The sequence below is a fragment of the Aspergillus pseudoviridinutans genome, assembly GCF_018340605.1.
Source record: "Aspergillus pseudoviridinutans IFM 55266 DNA, scaffold_5, whole genome shotgun sequence".
Lineage (NCBI taxonomy): Eukaryota > Fungi > Ascomycota > Eurotiomycetes > Eurotiales > Aspergillaceae > Aspergillus > Aspergillus pseudoviridinutans.
The window spans coordinates 2440076-2457066 of NW_025091285.1; the positions used below are offsets into that span (position 1 = coordinate 2440076).

Genomic DNA, 16991 nt, shown 5'->3' on the forward strand with positions numbered 1-16991 from the left:
ATCGCAGGCGTACAGTTTCCGAGTTGTGGGATATAATGACGCGATGCTTGTGATTTTAATTTTTGCGTTTTGCCTTCTGTCGCTTGATATACCCAGGGATTCGTTTGTACTCGTCAATCCGATATACTGTTCTTTAAACCGTGGCCAGTGACTAGCTCGCACCTCGACACAGTCGAGCAGATGAGATCATGCTAACTTCCACTGTCCTCCGCAGGTGTTTGTAGCCTGTTGCGCAGCTGCTGCAGTACCTTGGTCCTATCTGCCTCTGTCAAAGTAGTGCACGTATCAGCCCCTAACAAGAGCGGCTTCTCATCAGGATACAGCTGCTGTACAAGATCCAATAATTCTGCTCTACGCGCCGCCGACATCTCAGAGCCCGCATCCCATAGTCGTAGCCATTCAACCTGCCGCTGCATCATGAGTTCCTCGACCTGGTCCATAGACGGCAGTTCAGACCCATTCCAGGTCAAACTGATCCTCCTACTCGATGCACCTCCATACACCATCTCCACCCCCAACGCACCCAAACCCAGCTGCTCAGCGCAACTATTCCAGAGCGCCTGCTGCAGCTCCCCGTCACGCTCAACCATCATCCACAGAAGCGGGTACGCACTCCGTGCCATCGCATCCCGAACCCCCTTCGTCGCCTCACGAGGGCCGACCAAAACTCCAATCTTCGTCCCCGTGCGCCATCCCACAGGCGACTGGCGGAACGTCCCTTCGAGCTCCCGGACGAGATTCGGCCCCAGTTTGGTCTTGAGGGCCTTGCATTGCACGAAGACGCGCAGCGGGTGTTCGTGTTGCGGGAGGTGCCAGGTGCCTACGAGGTCGATGCCGGCATCGTCGCGCCCGCCGACTCGGTGCAGGGAGAAGGCGAAGCGCTGGAGGGTTTGCTGGACAGTGTATTCGTAGTGTGTGCCTATGTAGGTTGTGCTTGTCGTGGGGAGAGAGGTCCGCTCTGCGTAGGCGAGGAATGATGCGAGATCATTATGGTGTTGCGACGGGGATGGGGGAGAAGGGAGCTTGAAAAGCCGGCGAGTGAAGGGGTCGAGCTCGCGACGAATTGGACTGGCTGACAAGTTGCGCCGGAAGAGTCTGGTGAGAAGATGGATCCGATTCATATCAAGTCATGCCGACGGTTGATTTTCGATTGACTTGTGCTGGCGAAGCTAAGGAAACCATCTCCGTTCTGACCGCATCACCGCTTTGACTTCTCCGCATCACGCTCATTTCTCCAACTATCCTCTCAATCTCGCCTTACAGCAACAAAACCTCGCTGAGAGGGTTCTATTCTCCTACCTACACTTCGCTGCCGTCACTCATCACTCACCAACCGCCAAAATGGCCGACATCCTAACCCAACTCCAAACCTGCCTAGACCAGGTACCTCACCCATCCACCCACACCCCTCCAAAACCACCAAGCTGACCCTCATCTCACAGCTCGCAACCCAATTCTACGCCACAATAGGCTACCTAAGCACGTACCACGACAACTCCCCCGCAATCCCGCCCTCAGACGTCCCAGACGCCGCCCCAGCCCTCGCCAAAATCCCCAAGAACTCCACCGCCCCCCCAGTCCCAGCCGGCGCACCGGTCCCCGCGCAGTCCCAGGCCTCCCCTCCTGCCCAGAATCCCGCGCACGGCGCCGCAGGCGCAGGCACAAGCGTAGGCGATGGTGGCCAGACACCCGGCCCAGCAGCAGGCGCAGGGGCGGACGCAAACCTGCCGCCGGCGCCGGACAGCCCGCGGACGTTTGCGAGCCGGCAGCGGGAACTGGCGCGGGATCTCATCATCAAGGAGCAGCAGATCGAGTATCTGATATCGGTGTTGCCGGGGATTGACAGCTCCGAGGCGGAGCAGGAGAAGCGTATTCGGGAGTTGGAGAGGGAGTTGAGGCGGGTCGAGGAGGAGCGGGAATTGAAGATGAGGGAGTTGAAGAGATTGAGGAGGACCCTGGAGAATGTGCTGAGGGCGGTTGAGACGGGGATATACGGAGATCGGGCGCTACTTGAGAAATATTCTTGATGGCTTACTGTCGCTGGTCTCTTCCACGCTGGACGGACAACTTTAGGAAAGTCTATCCGGAGCGCTCTGTGCCATACACGTAAGGTGTACCAATATCGATAATGATAAGATGTATGATTAAATGCTAGCATAACAAAAAAGTGCATGTCTTTATGATCCCGCGCCCATCCGTCCAGTGTATACCATAAGGAACTAAATCAGAAAAATGACCATTACCATGAATTGTGGACTCGCGTCCAGCCGTCTTGTGTAGCGTCCTGTATACCCTTGCCCTCAGGGCGACGCGTCTATGCGTCTGCAGAATGGTGTGTAGCTTCCTTTCCATGGCGTAGATGCAAAACTCAGAAAAACAGAAAATGCAAAGAGCTGGCAGACCACAGCAAAAGAAATATGAAACCAAGCCCAGAGAAACCGGTCCAACGCCAAAATCAAGTGTTCGGGTATCAAAATCCATCCCTCCATGCTGTCCCAGTGAAGATAAGTCGGGGTAAATGAAGACAAAGCGAACTGCTAATCACAAAGGCAAGAACATCATTTAAAGAGACTTCTATATTCTCTCATCCGCTGCTCCTGAATGTCTTTCTTGTCAAGCTTGCCTCGATTCATGCTCATGTCTGCCAACTGCTGCTTCTTCTTGGCAAGCTCGAAGATCTTCTCCTCTATACTCCCCTTCATGATAAACTGGACTGTAGTCACTTCGCGCGTTTGACCCAGTCGGTGCACCCGATCGATTGCTTGGGCCACAGCTGCAGGATTATACTGAGGTTCCATGACATATACTTTCGAAGCAGATGTCAAGTTCAATCCGACACCACCAGCACCGATCGTTGCTAGCAGGATAGTGGTGTTGTCGTTGGTGTGGAAATCCTCTAGAGCTCTGTTACGAGCTGCGAGCGACATTGTCCCGTCTAAGCGCGTGAATCCTGTCATGCCATGATCTTTCAACGCAATCTCGATCAAGTCAAGATGAGAGGTCCAGGCCGAGAATACCACGCTCTTGATAGGGGGCTCAATGTTCAGTCTCTTGCTCTCCTCTGCAGATTCTGCGAGATGAGCTAAAAGCGCCTTGGTCTTCGTGTGTGGCCCTTCATACTCGCCGAGGGTTTTGGATTGCCTTCGGGTCTGCTTCGCTTGTTCATGCTCCGTCAAGTACTCCTGAAGTCCCTCGGCAGTGATGGTCGAATATGAAATAGGAATCCAACCGTCACAAACCTGGCATTTCATTGTATTCGTAGGTTCGACTTGACCATCAAAAGCTTGTTTCCACCCGGAGAAACAGTCGGGGCAGAGAACGTCAAAGCATGGTAGCACTATGGCCATTGGAGCTTTCTGATCTGTCACACCAGTGTCTGATCCGGGCTCTTCCAAGCGCTTGCCACACATGGCACATGCATCGGCTGACGATTCCTGCATCAGATTGAACATCTCGTACGCCTTCCTATCAATCGCCCCGGCAGATTCGCCCGTTCCTTCTTCGAGATCAATTGCGTCCTGCACGCTGATTCCTTTGATCCGCTTACGATCATCGCTGTCGAGAAGCTCTTTGCCGTGTGCACTGATTTGTCGCAAAATCATCATTGCTTTGAGAATGTGGTGGTACATTCGTCCTTTCATCTTCGTCTTGTCATCTCCCGCAATCACCCTCATCATGACATTTGACTCCTTCCGGAAGAATTCATGCAGCTGCTTCTCCTTTTCGGAGAACTCGAGCGTGATAATCTTGTCGTGCCGAGGAGGAATGTCGATCTTATCTTTGACCCGACGTAGAGTGAAGGAGTCAACTAGAACACGCAAGCTTGCGAGAACTGTAGCGTCACCGGTCTTAAATCGACTAAGAATATGCATACCAAATCGGGCTCGATCATCGTAGGGGAACAATCCAAGGAACTTGGTGACAGAGAGAAGGTCTTCAAGGCGGTTCTGGATGGGCGTACCAGTCACGGACCAGCGGCGCTGAGAGTTTAGCTTGAATATTGCCTGTGTCTGGGCAGCACTTTGTTCTCGGATTGTGTGCGCCTCGTCCAAAACAATGCGGAACAGATTCATCTTCGTCAACGGGCTTACGCCTCGCTTGGATCCTCTCTGAGACAGTTCTGACAGCACAATGCTGTAGGTTGTGATCACCACGTCGTAGCTTGACAGTTCGTCCACATCGCTGGTCCTGGAGGAGCCGTGAAACACGTAGTATGAGATGGCGTTTTCCTTCAAATGCTCTTTGATCTGCGAAACCCAGTTGTTGACAGTACTGAGAGGAACGACTAAAAGAGTGGTCTTGCAGTTGCGAATACCAGGTAGGCTTCGCACAAGGTCTGGCTCCGGTATTTTCCTCGCCCATTCATGAGCCTGGGACAAAGAGGAAACAACGAGCGAAAGAATGCTCAAAGTCTTTCCAAGCCCCATCATATCTGCCAATAAGCCTCCTAAGCTCTGAGGCGGCTCTTCGTCGAGGACAGTGCCGCTGATAATTTCACGATACCGCTTTACTCCATTCGCGCGATACTCTATCCTCCAAAGGGAATTGTTATCCTCCTCTTTAGGACCAAACTTGCGCGGCTTCTCTTTCTCAGTCATGAACCATAGAGCTTGCTTTTGATGGCGGAGKAGAGGGGTCAACACCAAATCCGGGGTCTCGATTTCAGGAAGATTCTGCGCGCTCTGAAGCTGATCGAACATCTTCATGACTGCATCATTGACCTCTTCCGCGGTGCGAACTTCATAGTTGACACCAGTACGGCCCCTCGCAGCTATTGATGGCAAGAAGGAGGCCGCCTGAGCTCGCCTTCGCTCAGCATGCGGATTGAACACTGGCACTCCTTGTTCCACAGAAAACGGTGTCCCAAGCCAAACATTGTGCTGACCGAGGTGCTTACCAACCAGCTCAGCATCTTTCCTGAGACCGTAGAGATTGATTGACGCTCTATAGAGAGCAGAGCAGGGGGCCCATGGCATTTCACCCGGCAGCCTTCTGCGAACGTCTAATCGCGCTGTCATGTCAACCTTGAGAGCCTGAGAGTCAAGCAATGGAACAATCACGGCTGCAATCTTCGCGTCAACTGCACCAAAGACCTTCCCATGCGGATCTGAAACATCAATCCTGTAGCTATTTCGATCTGGGTGTCTATGTACGCCCAGCTTTATTGAAGGCCAATCGTGCGCCGAGTCGCCAAAGATATTTTGCGCAGCAGGTTTGGGCACGATTTGCGCTTGTATCATCGCATTGTCCACCTTTCCATAACACACCCGCTGGACACTGAGATTGTTCGACCCGGTTACCTGCAAGTCGTCGTCGTCATTAGTAGCACCGGCGGAATCTGTGCATGACACTGTCAGCATACAAGCACCGATAATCTCAGTGTCGTAGGATTATTTCTCACCGATAGTTAGATCAACCACACTTGGTGTGGCCGGAGATGAATAATCAGACTTCCCCTTGTCGTCTTTCATATATTTGCCCAACTCGGAGGCCCCAGTGATGGTAATCGGCCCATTCTTGACCGTCTTCGGTGCTTCCTCGTCATTCTCCCTTTTGATCTTCTTGTAAGGCTGATGAACTCGTTTCTCCACGCCATACATATCCTCGATGAGACTGCTGTGACGCGCCTCAACGTCACTATCAAGGTGATCCGAGTTCCGTTTCCAGTCATTATCGTCCTCGGACTGTGTGCTCGTAAACTCAACCTCCGGCGCAGGCTCATTCCTGGCTGTCCGGTGTGGCGATGAGCTCGCACTGCTCTCTTCTCGCGATCGGACCGAGTCCGTCTGCGACCTCGACTTCGATTTCGGGCTGGCCTTGGACGAGCGCTGGCGGCGCTGCGGGTTGAGAAGCTGATGTGCAGCGGACACTGTCCCGGCCGGCGCGACAGTCGAAGGGGCACCACGCGGTGATGCGCTGGTATTTTGCTGGCCTGTTCGGTCGACGAGTAAGTCATTTGGGTCCAAGTACTCTGGGTCCTCTGGTGGGGAAGGGCATCGACTGGATGATGGGAAGAAAAGCAAGGGTTCATCATGCGCCTCATTCTGCGCGCTTATGTGGGAATCTGGCAACGCATACGAAAGCTCTGGGTCGTTACCATTCTTCTGAAGCTGTTTTCTGTAGGCCTTGGGGTCCAGGAGCATGGCAGCGTGGGACGCCATAGTCCTCTCTTCCGCCTATGCGGGTATCCGAGCCTCTCAAACGGGCGGGCAGATCGTTGTTCTGACACCGCGAGCCAAATTCAGTCCGGGACAGAAGGTTCCAGGAGGGTTGGTGAGCATAGAGATAGATACAGGTTGCGAAGCGCGTATGCGAAGAGGGGATAAAAAGGGCATATGACTTGGGATGTGGAGAATGAGAGAGGCAAAAACGTTAGCAAGGCATGGAAAGAAGCCCAACAAGTGCCTTGTCAGTGTCCACCCATAGCCAACTGACTCTCAGGTCGTCGAGAAACTCTATCCGAAAAGAGAGCAGAAGCAGAAGGATACCTGAGCAACGAGGCCATGACCTCACTCATACTGAGTGTTTCTGCCTCGATCGCATATCGCGAATGCCAAGGCGCCGATAAGAGAGGGCTTATCAAAGCAGCCTCCTCACCTGCAGCTCACCGTCACTTCACCTCGCAGACACCTAGAAAATACTGCTTAGCATGGATCGAATTGGGTAATTGGTATCATGCTAATATTATTCTCATTATATGCTACATGGCCTGTCACGTACACATCCGACATATCCTCAAAACAGGAAAATTAACCGAGGAGCCGGCGCAAATTCTATATACAACAAATGAATTTCCCGGGCCAATGGTGGCCCTTGCAGCACAAGGACATCTCATGCCAGATTGCCAAGAAAATCAACGCTAATGGGAGAGAAAGTGATGTAAAAGTGATGAAGACAGGGGTCTAGAAGGACAGGAAGAAGAAGGAAGGGGGGGGAGGGGGGGAATCGGAGGTAAGGGAAGATGCGAAAGCGAAGGATTTCTCATAAGGTCAAAGTCAAGAAGGAAGGGTGTTTAGCGTAAAGTAAAAAAGGTTGGTTCATAGTTAGCACCAAGTGAAGACAGGGTTTTTGCTCTTCACAGCTTCTAACCGCTCGACAATGACCTTGCGCTGGTTCCCTTCCATACCCTCAGCAGCTGCATAGCCGAGGTCGCCTTCGAGGTCATCACTACCCCAGACAAATTGTGCTTGACCATGCGCACTTGACATGGAGCTCTGTTTGCGATGACGTTTGTGGTCGGGTCTAGGAGGGAGAGGAGCCCAATTCCGATCTGTGTCTCTACCAAGACCAAGACCATCAACACTGTCACGGCCCAGTGTGACGGGGCTGCCATCCCGCGTCGGCCCTTCCTCATGCTCTCGGCTGCGCGAAAGCTCGAATCGATTGGGGTTAGGAAGTTCGCTCGGAGGCGAATGAAGGCCCAAAAGGTCGTGGTGTGGTTGTGACGGCAGAGACATGGCAGAGCCAATATCCATCTCCTCATTGTCTGGATCGTAACGGTCATGTTTGTCGTAATTTTCATAGCGACTCGTCTTGCGCTTTTGAGCATCGGTGGATGGTTGTCCACGAAGGGGGATAGCGACCGGAACATCTACCAAATCATCCCATACGCAAACTCTAGTCCTTCTCGTGAGTTCCAAGGGGCCATGATCCGGATGCTTCAAAGTCTCGACGACGTTCCAGGCTTGTCCCTTCATGACTGCAATCTGCCTTGCAAACATGCTCTCCTTGAAATCATCATCTTGCGAGAAGACACGCCGAAGTGCCATCTGGGTCCCACTCCACCAGGCCGTGGATGTTAGAAGGGGTAAGAAATGGTCCCTAGTCTTCTGTGAGAAGGGTTGGCCGATTAGGGAAACGGGAAGGAACAGCCAGCCAAAAGGGAAGCTTCGCCACTGTGCCAAATTAGCAAATCGTATCCAGAGCCTGGGAAAGAGAATATGACTTACGGCATCCGGATGCTTCCACGGCCACGACAAACTGTTGTCGATAGCCCCGATCTGAATAGTCGCCTGTGGCTCCGTTGAATTAAGCGGAGTTCCGGTCCGACTCACTGCGACCATAGTCTCATGCCGTTTATACGGATAGGACGCAGTACCAGTCCTCTCAGGACTGGCGGAAACAGGACGAGCTGGAGGCATGAGCTCGTCATCATCGTCCTGTTGTGTCCCGTTGGATTTGGGCGGCTCAGCAACAATAGACACATCCTCTGTCTTCCAGTCGATTTTGATCATCCAATTGTCCAACCCACGATCGGTATTGCGCATGATATAGTCCAAAATAACCAGTTTCTCCAATTCCTCCCTGAAGGATTGCTTCAGCTGTTCCGTCCAGTAGAATCGCCGCTCCCGACTCTCGTCCCGTGGTGCTGGAGAAGGTGCATAATTGTTTTCATCGTCCTCGTCTTCATCGTCCGAGTGCATCCCCGACGGGCGACAGGCCTCGCTCCAAGGGCGCTTCTTACGCTTTGGAGCGTCCTCGGCACGAAACCCAGTGTTGGTCTGATCTGGCCAGGGATGGTCGCGCAGAAAGAGGTTCGCATCCTTGTAACCTTTCAAGAAAACCTGAAAGCTACCAGCCTTGGGAGGAAGCGGTTTCTTGCCCATCCAAGCCTTTCTCCGATCCCAAAAGTCGTAGAAGAAGGATTTCGAGGATAGATATACAATATCGGTGTATGGAACGAGGTTGGTGCGTAATCGAGAGTCGAGGACGTATGCTGCAGCCTCTGAGACGTATGAAAGATTAGGGATCAAGCACGCACGACCAAAGAAGCATGGGAATAAGTTCCTGTGTAGCCACTTGGTCCATTTTGGATTGCGAGATGCGTAAGGCTCCTCATCCTTGGGCTTGAAGACGCCCACAACCTTCCCTTCACTGTTGCGAGCGAAATAACTTCCCGAGCTACCCTGAGATATCATCCGGGGATGCACGCCCAACTCGATGGCGGTACGGACACTCTCAACAACGGCCTCGAATTCCTCTCGTGCTTGTCGCTGCGCCCGTTCAACTTCCTCCGACTCGAGAGCTTCAGCGGAAATCGGTCTAACGCCATCTGGTGCTTGGAAAACCGAATGGTAGATCTCGAGTTTCTCTTCTTCCAATGTCTTCCCTTTAACCCTGTTGATCTTGAATTTCGAAGCAAAGTCCTCGGCCCAACGTTCGAGACGCGCATTGATGGCCTTAATGTCAACTCCAGAGTTTCGACGCCCACGGCGGTAGTGCCCACTCGATCTCCTTCGGTGTCCTGGTGGCGAAGAGAAGGCAGGAGTCATCTGGGCTCGAGCGGAGATGGGGGCATATCGTGGGGCGGATTGCGATATCGTACTGGAAGGAGCGTGCAAGTCATCTTCATCCTCGGAATAATAGTATGCATCATTCGCTCTATCTTCTTCCTCCTGAGCAAGACGCGCATAACCGGACGTCGCCGGCCGATTTTTAGGCATGATGAAGGTAGATTCTCTCAACAAGCCCGGGAGGCGAACGAAGTCGGGCTCATCTGAAGCGGAAAGGCAAGGAAGCAAAAGAAACCGGAAAGTCTAGAAGAATAGAAGAAGAGAATAAAAAAGACGAGAAGAAAGGAAAGAAAGACAAGAGCAAAGACACTCAAGGCATTAGTTACTCTACTGATGCAGTCGGAGGAAGAAAAGGGTTACCTGGAGCAGTCTCGTTGGATCGCCGCCGTCATGGCCCGTTGGATGAGCAAATGGTTTTTATGGTTTTTTTACCGTATGGTTACAACTGCCAGGGACCAGACCAGCCTGCGTCAGCCACAGCGGGAATAAAATTACAGTACTGCACCGCCACAAGCCTATCCCGTGTGGCTCCACTTTGCATCGGGGCAAAGAGCTTAAACAAAAGCCCCTGAAATTAGTAGACAACCAGTCCGCAGTTTAAAGCTAGGATATAACAAAAGTAACTAGATAGTCACTTCGATTTTCTACCGCAGATAGATGGTAATGGTGATGAGAAGTATTGGATTGGGATCTGGACACTGAGGTGATATCGCACTGAGTATCACTTCGTACAATGCACGCTACGTCTCCAACCAGTGTTTCATTTCCTGCACGCTCAAGTGAGCAGAGACAAAGGGCCAAATGCTATCTACTCCCTCGACAAGAACGCTTGGTCAATCTCAAGCCTGTTGACCTCGAGCCGAAAGGATTTGTCATGAAGTCACTCGAACTGCGGAAAGGATCGTATGTGCGCTTGAAGCATGCCGTGAGTCCGTGACACAAGAGGATGGAGTATGCTGCCTCGATACTTCGATACCTTAATGCTTCAAGCTCGAGGCACCTTCTATCAACCGGACATCTTTCGTATCAGTCCATTCTTACATTTCGCGGCCATGTCAGGGTCAAAGCCGAAGCCATTCATTCTGGATCTCGAGGAATGATCAAGGGATTTCAGTGTAGCTCATTGCTCGCGCGTATGCATAGTTTCGAATGAGCTTCTGCACTCCTGCAAACATGTGAGAGGAAGGGGGACGCAGGGGCATGAATAATAAACATCACTACCATCCGGGTCCTCGCTTCTTATCCTACGTTGGTATGCCCTGCATGCTGCATCGAGGAGCAATATACTGTTTTTCGGTGCGAGAAGTGCCTTCCGGGCTGTCCATCGCAATTTATGATGTGACGCAGAGACCGGTGTACTAACCTAGACTTAGATATACCGAGCACACTAAAGAGTATATCGGTCTGGAATAGAAACGCAGAAGGCGCAGATGAGTATCAATGATAACTTTACAACGAATGCCAAATAGTTAAAAGATCTATTCTGCCAAGCAACCGTTCCGAAGAGCGATTGCGATAAATAATCGATAGTCTCCGAGACGCGCGATAGTCTAGATAGATAGCAGTTCCGATAATACTACCAACTTCCTCTCAGGATTTCCTCCGTCTCGTGTAACTCTTCCCAGTAAAAGATCCTCTTATTATTGTTCTCATACTATCTTCCTTCCAATTCCAATCGTGCTTTCACGGATCCATTTATGGTAATCGTCGTCGCTCTTTTGCCTGTCTCTTCTTCATCGCCCTCCTCGTTGGGTGTATCTTGGGACACTCTAGTCTGAGATCTTTGACTCCCTGCCCTTTTCCTGTTTACGAAATCAGGAAACACTACCAGTTTATCTGATGATCCATTGTTGTATACTCTCTGCTTCTCCTTAGGAACTGAAGGGCATTCCACCTCATCCATTCCCCTTTCTCGACGAGGCTGGACTCCCTGCGTTACTGGCACGAGAACTCTCCGATACGACGCATACAAACCACCCGCACACCCGATCTCCTCTTCCCTGCCTCCATCATCTGCAATTCGGTCGACAGAGACCGGATTTATAGCATATCTTTACTACTCCCTACACGGTGGCTTCAATTCTTTTCCGGGCGTCGCCCATCGACCCAGCCCTCCATCCTCCGTCTCCGCCTGCTCCCCAGACCCACGATCTTGTCAGCTACAATCGTACCACTTCCATTGACGGTCAATCTACGTCTCAGCAACCGGGAGCGGATGCTATAGCGGGTGTGTCGCCGAGATTTTCACAATTGGTGGATATCGGGACTGATCTGTGCTGCTTAGAGCAATCCAACTATAGCCTCGACACCTGCAACGGGATTGGGAGCGGGTTCCCAGGTCCCAACTCTCTTGGTCCTTCTCTTCCGGGTCTCTCTGCTCTGGCATCAGTCGCGTCTGCTCCGACATCCAATCTACGGTATGTACACTTTTCCCGGTATCCTGCGATAAAAGTCGCCTTCGGGGCCCTTTCTTGGAAAAAAAAAAAAAAAAAAAAGAAAAACAAGGATATTGTAGATGCTGGAAGTTGGATCTCTCATTGATTTTACTTCCTCTACGGTTCCCTGTCTATCCCTAATTGAAAGGGAAGGTCGCAGGTACATCATTACAGGCAGTCGGGTTATCTTTGCTGACAAGATCTTACATGTTTAGTGCCTCTAACAGCGATGCAAATTTAGCCATGGCCAATATGACTTACGCAACTTCATCTCCCGCAGCCATGACTGGTGGACAAGGCAATAATCCAGTAAGTGAATTAGCAGTCAATTCAATTATAATAATTACTATCAACAAAGAGTTTGTTCTTATCGCATGTGTGGAATCAGCCTTATCTGCGTGCATTATTGCTTCTCCCAGCCCTTTTTTTCCCTGCTGATTTTGTCACTCTCTGTTATCTACGGTCTTGGCATTGCAGCACCCGCACACCACCCGCTTTTGCCAGTTTCTTATCATCAAATCTCTCCCAATCTTATCAACCCATCATCGCACATCTTCCCTCCCAAGCCATCCACTATCAGGCGCTTCACTCCCACCCATTCTCCTCTTCCTCACCCACTTTTTCTCAGTTTTCGCGATCTCGAAAAATATTATGGCGACAACCTTGACTGACCAGAAGCGCCCTCAATTACAGCCTGTCTGCCAGAATTGTGGTACCTCGACCACGCCGCTCTGGCGAAGAGACGAACTCGGCTCGGTCCTTTGCAACGCTTGTGGCTTGTTTCTCAAGTTACATGGCCGACCTCGTCCGATAAGCCTCAAGACTGATGTGATCAAGAGTCGCAATAGAGTCAAGACCGCCGGTCAAGGCCCTAAGCGTAAGGTAAGTCTTGATGATTAAAAAATTTTCTTATCTCCTCACCGTACCCCGGCCTTGGGCCGATAAGTGTCGCTGGATTCTAACATCGCGTTATTTCAGTCAAGCAGTGCTATAGATGCGAATGGTCTTCCGACCTCGAGGTCGGAAGACGGCACACCACCTCTGGGATCGCAGGGTTATCGTCGCGCATCGCGAAAGACGTCACCGGGCCACTCGGATCGGTCCAATTCACCAGTGTCCCGGACTGACACTCCCGGAGTTTCTGCCTTGCAACAACAGCAACATCAACACACCTCGAACATTGCGCCCCAGCACATGTTCGACAGCGTCACCCTCGCCGACCATACTTTGAATCCGCCCAATGGCATCCCCTCCCTTCAGCTGCATCAACCGTCTCCCACATCGACCTCCTCGGCAGCGGTAGACCGTCACGCCGATGCACCGCAGACATACGAGGGACTCCTTGCGGCAAATGCATCCTTGAAAACGCGCGTGAGCGAATTGGAACTCATCAATGGGCTTTTTCGCGGCCGCGTTGCAGAGCTCGAACAGAGCGACGCAACCGCGCGCCGGTCCGAGATGATCGTCCGAGATTCGGAAGCACGTCTTCGTCGGTCTCTCGAAGAAGCGCAGCGTCGAGAAGAAGAGCTCAAACGGCGCGTGAGTGACCTTGAGCGGCAGTTAGCCGACCAGGCCAACTTGAACAGTTCGGCGAACAACGACAGCCCCGGCGAACCCCTGTCCAAAAAGATAAGGTTGTCCGACATGGTAGAACAGTCCTCCGCCTCGCCAACGAAGTCGCCGAAGAGCATATAAACCAGGAACTGGTTAACGATTCGTGGAAAGCGTGGCACCAGCCTTTGCAACACTCAAAAACTTAAAAAGTACCCCCGTCTTGCTACACTCTCGGACTTCCCTGAACTTTCTTGATACCCTTTACGAGTATTTTCATTGGCTGGATATAAGTCGGATTGACCTAATATCTGTGTTATCCATCCCCTTCCTCGTTGTCTGCTTCTCGGCTCGTTCTTCGGGAGGCCTATCTGGCTTTTTTTGTCGAGGACCGCCTCCCCCACGCGCTCTTAAAAAGTAAAAAAAAGCACTTCGCGGAGCGAACGATGCTTGAAAAATTCAAACTTCCGAAAAAAGGAAAGGAAAAAAGGGAGCGAAACTCGAACACTACTTTGTTTGCTAATTATTCCCACCGCAATCAATTTGTTGATTTATATTTTCAGAGCCTTGTCTCTGCCTCACCAGAGCCCCCGATTGTGCACGGATAAGCCTGAGTCGAAAAGAGTGAGATGACTAAAGAAATGGTCGGGGCAGGAGCGCAGGACACGGTATTCAATTCCCTCGGTGCCTCTATCGCACACCGTTTTGCTTTCATCGTCGCCAGAGCGAAAGCAGGGATGATACAGTCCGTGGCCTGCGTTCATCGCCTTTCGCCTTCAGGTTACCATGTCTTTTCGCTCTCTTTTTTCCCTGTTCAGGGGATCTGATTGTCTTTTTGGCTAGCCAAAATGCCGAAGACCTCCATCTTTGGCGATTGATGACTTCTTCCATGTTTGCTATTTTCATTCTTCCAGTGTACTATTAGTTCTCCGATATTTCTTTTTCTAATCAGTTGACGAAAATGATCTCCTTGGTCGGTTACGATGTGGGCGTTCCTGGTAAATATACGATCTATCCCCAGTTCTCACAGCTTTAAACTATGTTTCGATATCCATGTGAAATTGGTAGTTAAGGAACGATCCGAGGCGTATGTACATTGATTTGCGACGGTATCTGAAACCTGTTCAGAAAGGGGGAAATGGCATGAAGCGAGTAATGGTGTCAGATCTCGGACTGACATGAAGCAGAGAAATGAAGGGAAGGATGTAAACAGACACGCTCTAAGCCTCGCCGTCTATATAACCGCCCAGAAACAGTCATGACAAAATTATATAGTAAAAGCGATTAGAGAATGTCAGAAAGGGTAATAGAAGCGACGTCACACGAGGCTTGGATGTCGCTCAAGAGAAATATCGGTCTCCTTGAATTTTGCAAGTTATCAGGCGAGACGGTCGTGTTCGACCTTTCTGTGAAATTCTTGGTGAATCTGGTACTCGCGCCAGATACTCCACAGACACACGACAATTCCGGCAACGCCAGAGAAGAAAGTTGTGTAGTAGGCACCTTGGTAACAGGCCAAACCGTCCGGGCAGTCTCGCTCGCCATCGGGAGCAACAATCGAGTGCCTATCATAGATGTAGCCGTAGATTAAATTGAAAAGGTTACCACTCAGAACTGGTGCAAGGGTCATCACACCCCAGTTCTGAGAGAGACCTCCAATCCCGAACGTATGAGCTACCAGCGATGGGAAGACACCGAAAAGGAATCCGTATGCAACCCCGGTGCACGCCGAAACTACAACCAACTGATTAGGGTTCGTGATCGCGGCTCCCGCAAGTTGTGTTCCCGTGAAGACCGATGCAGAAATGAACAAGCACCAAAATCGAGACATGTTCAACTTCTTGACTAGCATATCAGACCCAATGCCTACAGATAAGGTTAATATAGTCTCAAATGATCTATGGACAGATGAGGGGGACATACCACTTAAAAGGCGGCCAATGAAGTTGCCAAAGGACAAGATGGAAACATGCATGACCTGTCGCTGATGAATGAACCGGGGGCTCGCACTGTCATCGTAATGTTGCCAGAGAGCTTTGGCCTACGAGACATTAGAGAGAAACGAGTGGACAGTAGCACGAGGTACCTTACACTGTTGCCAATATTACTAATAAAAATTAAGGATTAGTATTCGGCTTCCGGAGGGTCAGAAGAGGAAGGCTAGGGGAGGGAACCAACTTGATAGTCATTAATCCAATTCCAGAAAGAAGCGCCATTGTGAGGAAGAGTTGCCAGAACTCTACTTTCGGCAGCATTGCCAAGCCTCTAACGTCTGGGTGAGGTGAGTCGAGAGTCACATGGGGCACGTCTTCATCTGCGCGGAATCCGTCCAGGGCATCTCGAGACAGCCTCGAGATCGGTTTAGACACCAAGGAAGATGTCTCGTCGGAGTCCTGGCTATTGGCATGATGATGGTGGGAATTCGAGGCGTGTGAGGGTGATCGGGCGTGCGCGTGGGGCTGTGCTTCAAAGATACTAGAGCTTTGCGTACCTGCTTCATCATAGTCTTCCTGATAAGAAGAACGTAGTTCAGTGGACCTAGTAGTACGCAACGGCCGGGATTCGACGGCGGCGTCCCTCGGTTGTGACAAAGGCTGGTATGGGCCACGGGGTGGCAGGATACGGAGGAATGGTATAGCGACAAGGTTTAATAGGAACGTTCCTAGGGCCAAGAGAAGAAGGAATTTGCCCGTGTCGTCCTTGAAGATAATCGCAGATACGTTCGACCAAAAGAAGGCGCTCAGGCCAAATGCAGCCAGGGGAAACGCGGTTGCTGTGCCTCGATGATCAGGGAAGTTGGAAGCCGCTGTTTCCCGTGATTCTCAGCATGAGTACCACAATACACCATTGTTCTTTACACATACCTGTCTTGATAGATGCAGAAAAGGACGAACAGCTTCCAAAGCCAGTGAGAAAAGAGAAAAACGACAGCATTGGAACCCCCAGCGACCCTTCACCATGCACATATGCTGTTTTCAACCAATGATTTATCAGTTATAAAGTCCACCGCTGAACGAAAATCGTAAGTCATACCTTGATAGATTGGGTAATACCCAAGGCCGAGTGTGATGGCTCCCAAGATTGTTGTAAGCCGTGGTCCTCGAGCGTCTGTCAATAATCCCAAAGGGATACCTGACGCATACATGCCCAGATTACCTGCGGCACCCTGAAAGAAGTGAGATTTGGTGTTTAATGAGCTGAGGAGAATGCAGGCGAATTGCTTACAATGAAGTTACTCTCCGTGGATGAGAGCTTCATCCGATCCGCGAATTGAGGTTCCCATGCGGAGTATGCATACTGTTCGAGAACTCAGCAATTGGCATGTACTCTACGAAGAGGCTTTTGACGGATGGATCGTACATTAGTACCGCAGGCAAGTGCCGCGAGTGTTCCAGCGATAACGGATATTATCCGCCTTGACTGATGAATTGAGCCCGCCATAGCTATCAATCGGCGCACTGTCTGTCGAAACTTGACTCTTAAGACATGAGTTTGTTAAAGGAGCCTTAAGATGATTTCTGAAGCAAGGAGCAAATATCAACCAGGTCACAGATGTCAAGGGACAGCCTGGGATATGGATAGGAGTTGGAGAGCGACCGCCAAGAAATCTATGGTGAACAGACACACCAGAGCGAGAGCGAGTTCATACAGTGAACTGTTTGATACGTGTGATTAGACAATTAAACTAGGGACAAAGGAAGTAATCAAAGGA

The 16991-nt window shown here is 51.0% G+C and overlaps 6 protein-coding genes across 6 annotated transcripts; 2 read left to right on the top strand and 4 right to left on the bottom strand.

Moving 5' to 3' along the window:
- Window positions 1-191: 191 nt before the first annotated feature.
- Window positions 192-1121, bottom strand: Asppvi_007916 (uncharacterized protein; the record flags this gene model as incomplete). Its single annotated transcript, XM_043303799.1, has 1 exon — window positions 192-1121. One exon carries the CDS (start codon window positions 1119-1121, stop codon window positions 192-194), a length of 930 nt encoding a protein of 309 aa, XP_043159734.1.
- A 220-nt stretch (window positions 1122-1341) lies between these two features.
- On the top strand, window positions 1342-2027 carry Asppvi_007917 (med21 domain-containing protein; the record flags this gene model as incomplete). Its single annotated transcript, XM_043303800.1, has 2 exons — window positions 1342-1383; window positions 1443-2027. The coding sequence occupies 2 exons, from the start codon at window positions 1342-1344 to the stop codon at window positions 2025-2027; spliced, it is 627 nt and encodes a 208-aa protein (XP_043159735.1).
- A 531-nt stretch (window positions 2028-2558) lies between these two features.
- On the bottom strand, window positions 2559-6161 carry Asppvi_007918 (uncharacterized protein; the record flags this gene model as incomplete). Its single annotated transcript, XM_043303801.1, has 2 exons — window positions 2559-5338; window positions 5402-6161. The coding sequence occupies 2 exons, from the start codon at window positions 6159-6161 to the stop codon at window positions 2559-2561; spliced, it is 3540 nt and encodes a 1179-aa protein (XP_043159736.1).
- An 882-nt stretch (window positions 6162-7043) lies between these two features.
- Window positions 7044-9443, bottom strand: Asppvi_007919 (1-phosphatidylinositol 4-kinase LSB6; the record flags this gene model as incomplete). Its single annotated transcript, XM_043303802.1, has 2 exons — window positions 7044-7895; window positions 7950-9443. The coding sequence occupies 2 exons, from the start codon at window positions 9441-9443 to the stop codon at window positions 7044-7046; spliced, it is 2346 nt and encodes a 781-aa protein (XP_043159737.1).
- A 2936-nt stretch (window positions 9444-12379) lies between these two features.
- Window positions 12380-13423, top strand: Asppvi_007920 (putative GATA transcription factor (AreB); the record flags this gene model as incomplete). The annotated part of the gene is made up of 2 exons (XM_043303803.1): window positions 12380-12610; window positions 12707-13423. 2 exons carry the CDS (start codon window positions 12380-12382, stop codon window positions 13421-13423), a joined length of 948 nt encoding a protein of 315 aa, XP_043159738.1.
- A 1234-nt stretch (window positions 13424-14657) lies between these two features.
- On the bottom strand, window positions 14658-16720 carry Asppvi_007921 (putative MFS transporter; the record flags this gene model as incomplete). Its single annotated transcript, XM_043303804.1, has 8 exons — window positions 14658-15145; window positions 15203-15320; window positions 15371-15386; window positions 15458-16085; window positions 16144-16248; window positions 16313-16445; window positions 16505-16576; window positions 16640-16720. 8 exons carry the CDS (start codon window positions 16718-16720, stop codon window positions 14658-14660), a joined length of 1641 nt encoding a protein of 546 aa, XP_043159739.1.
- Between the last annotated feature and the right edge of the window lie 271 nt (window positions 16721-16991).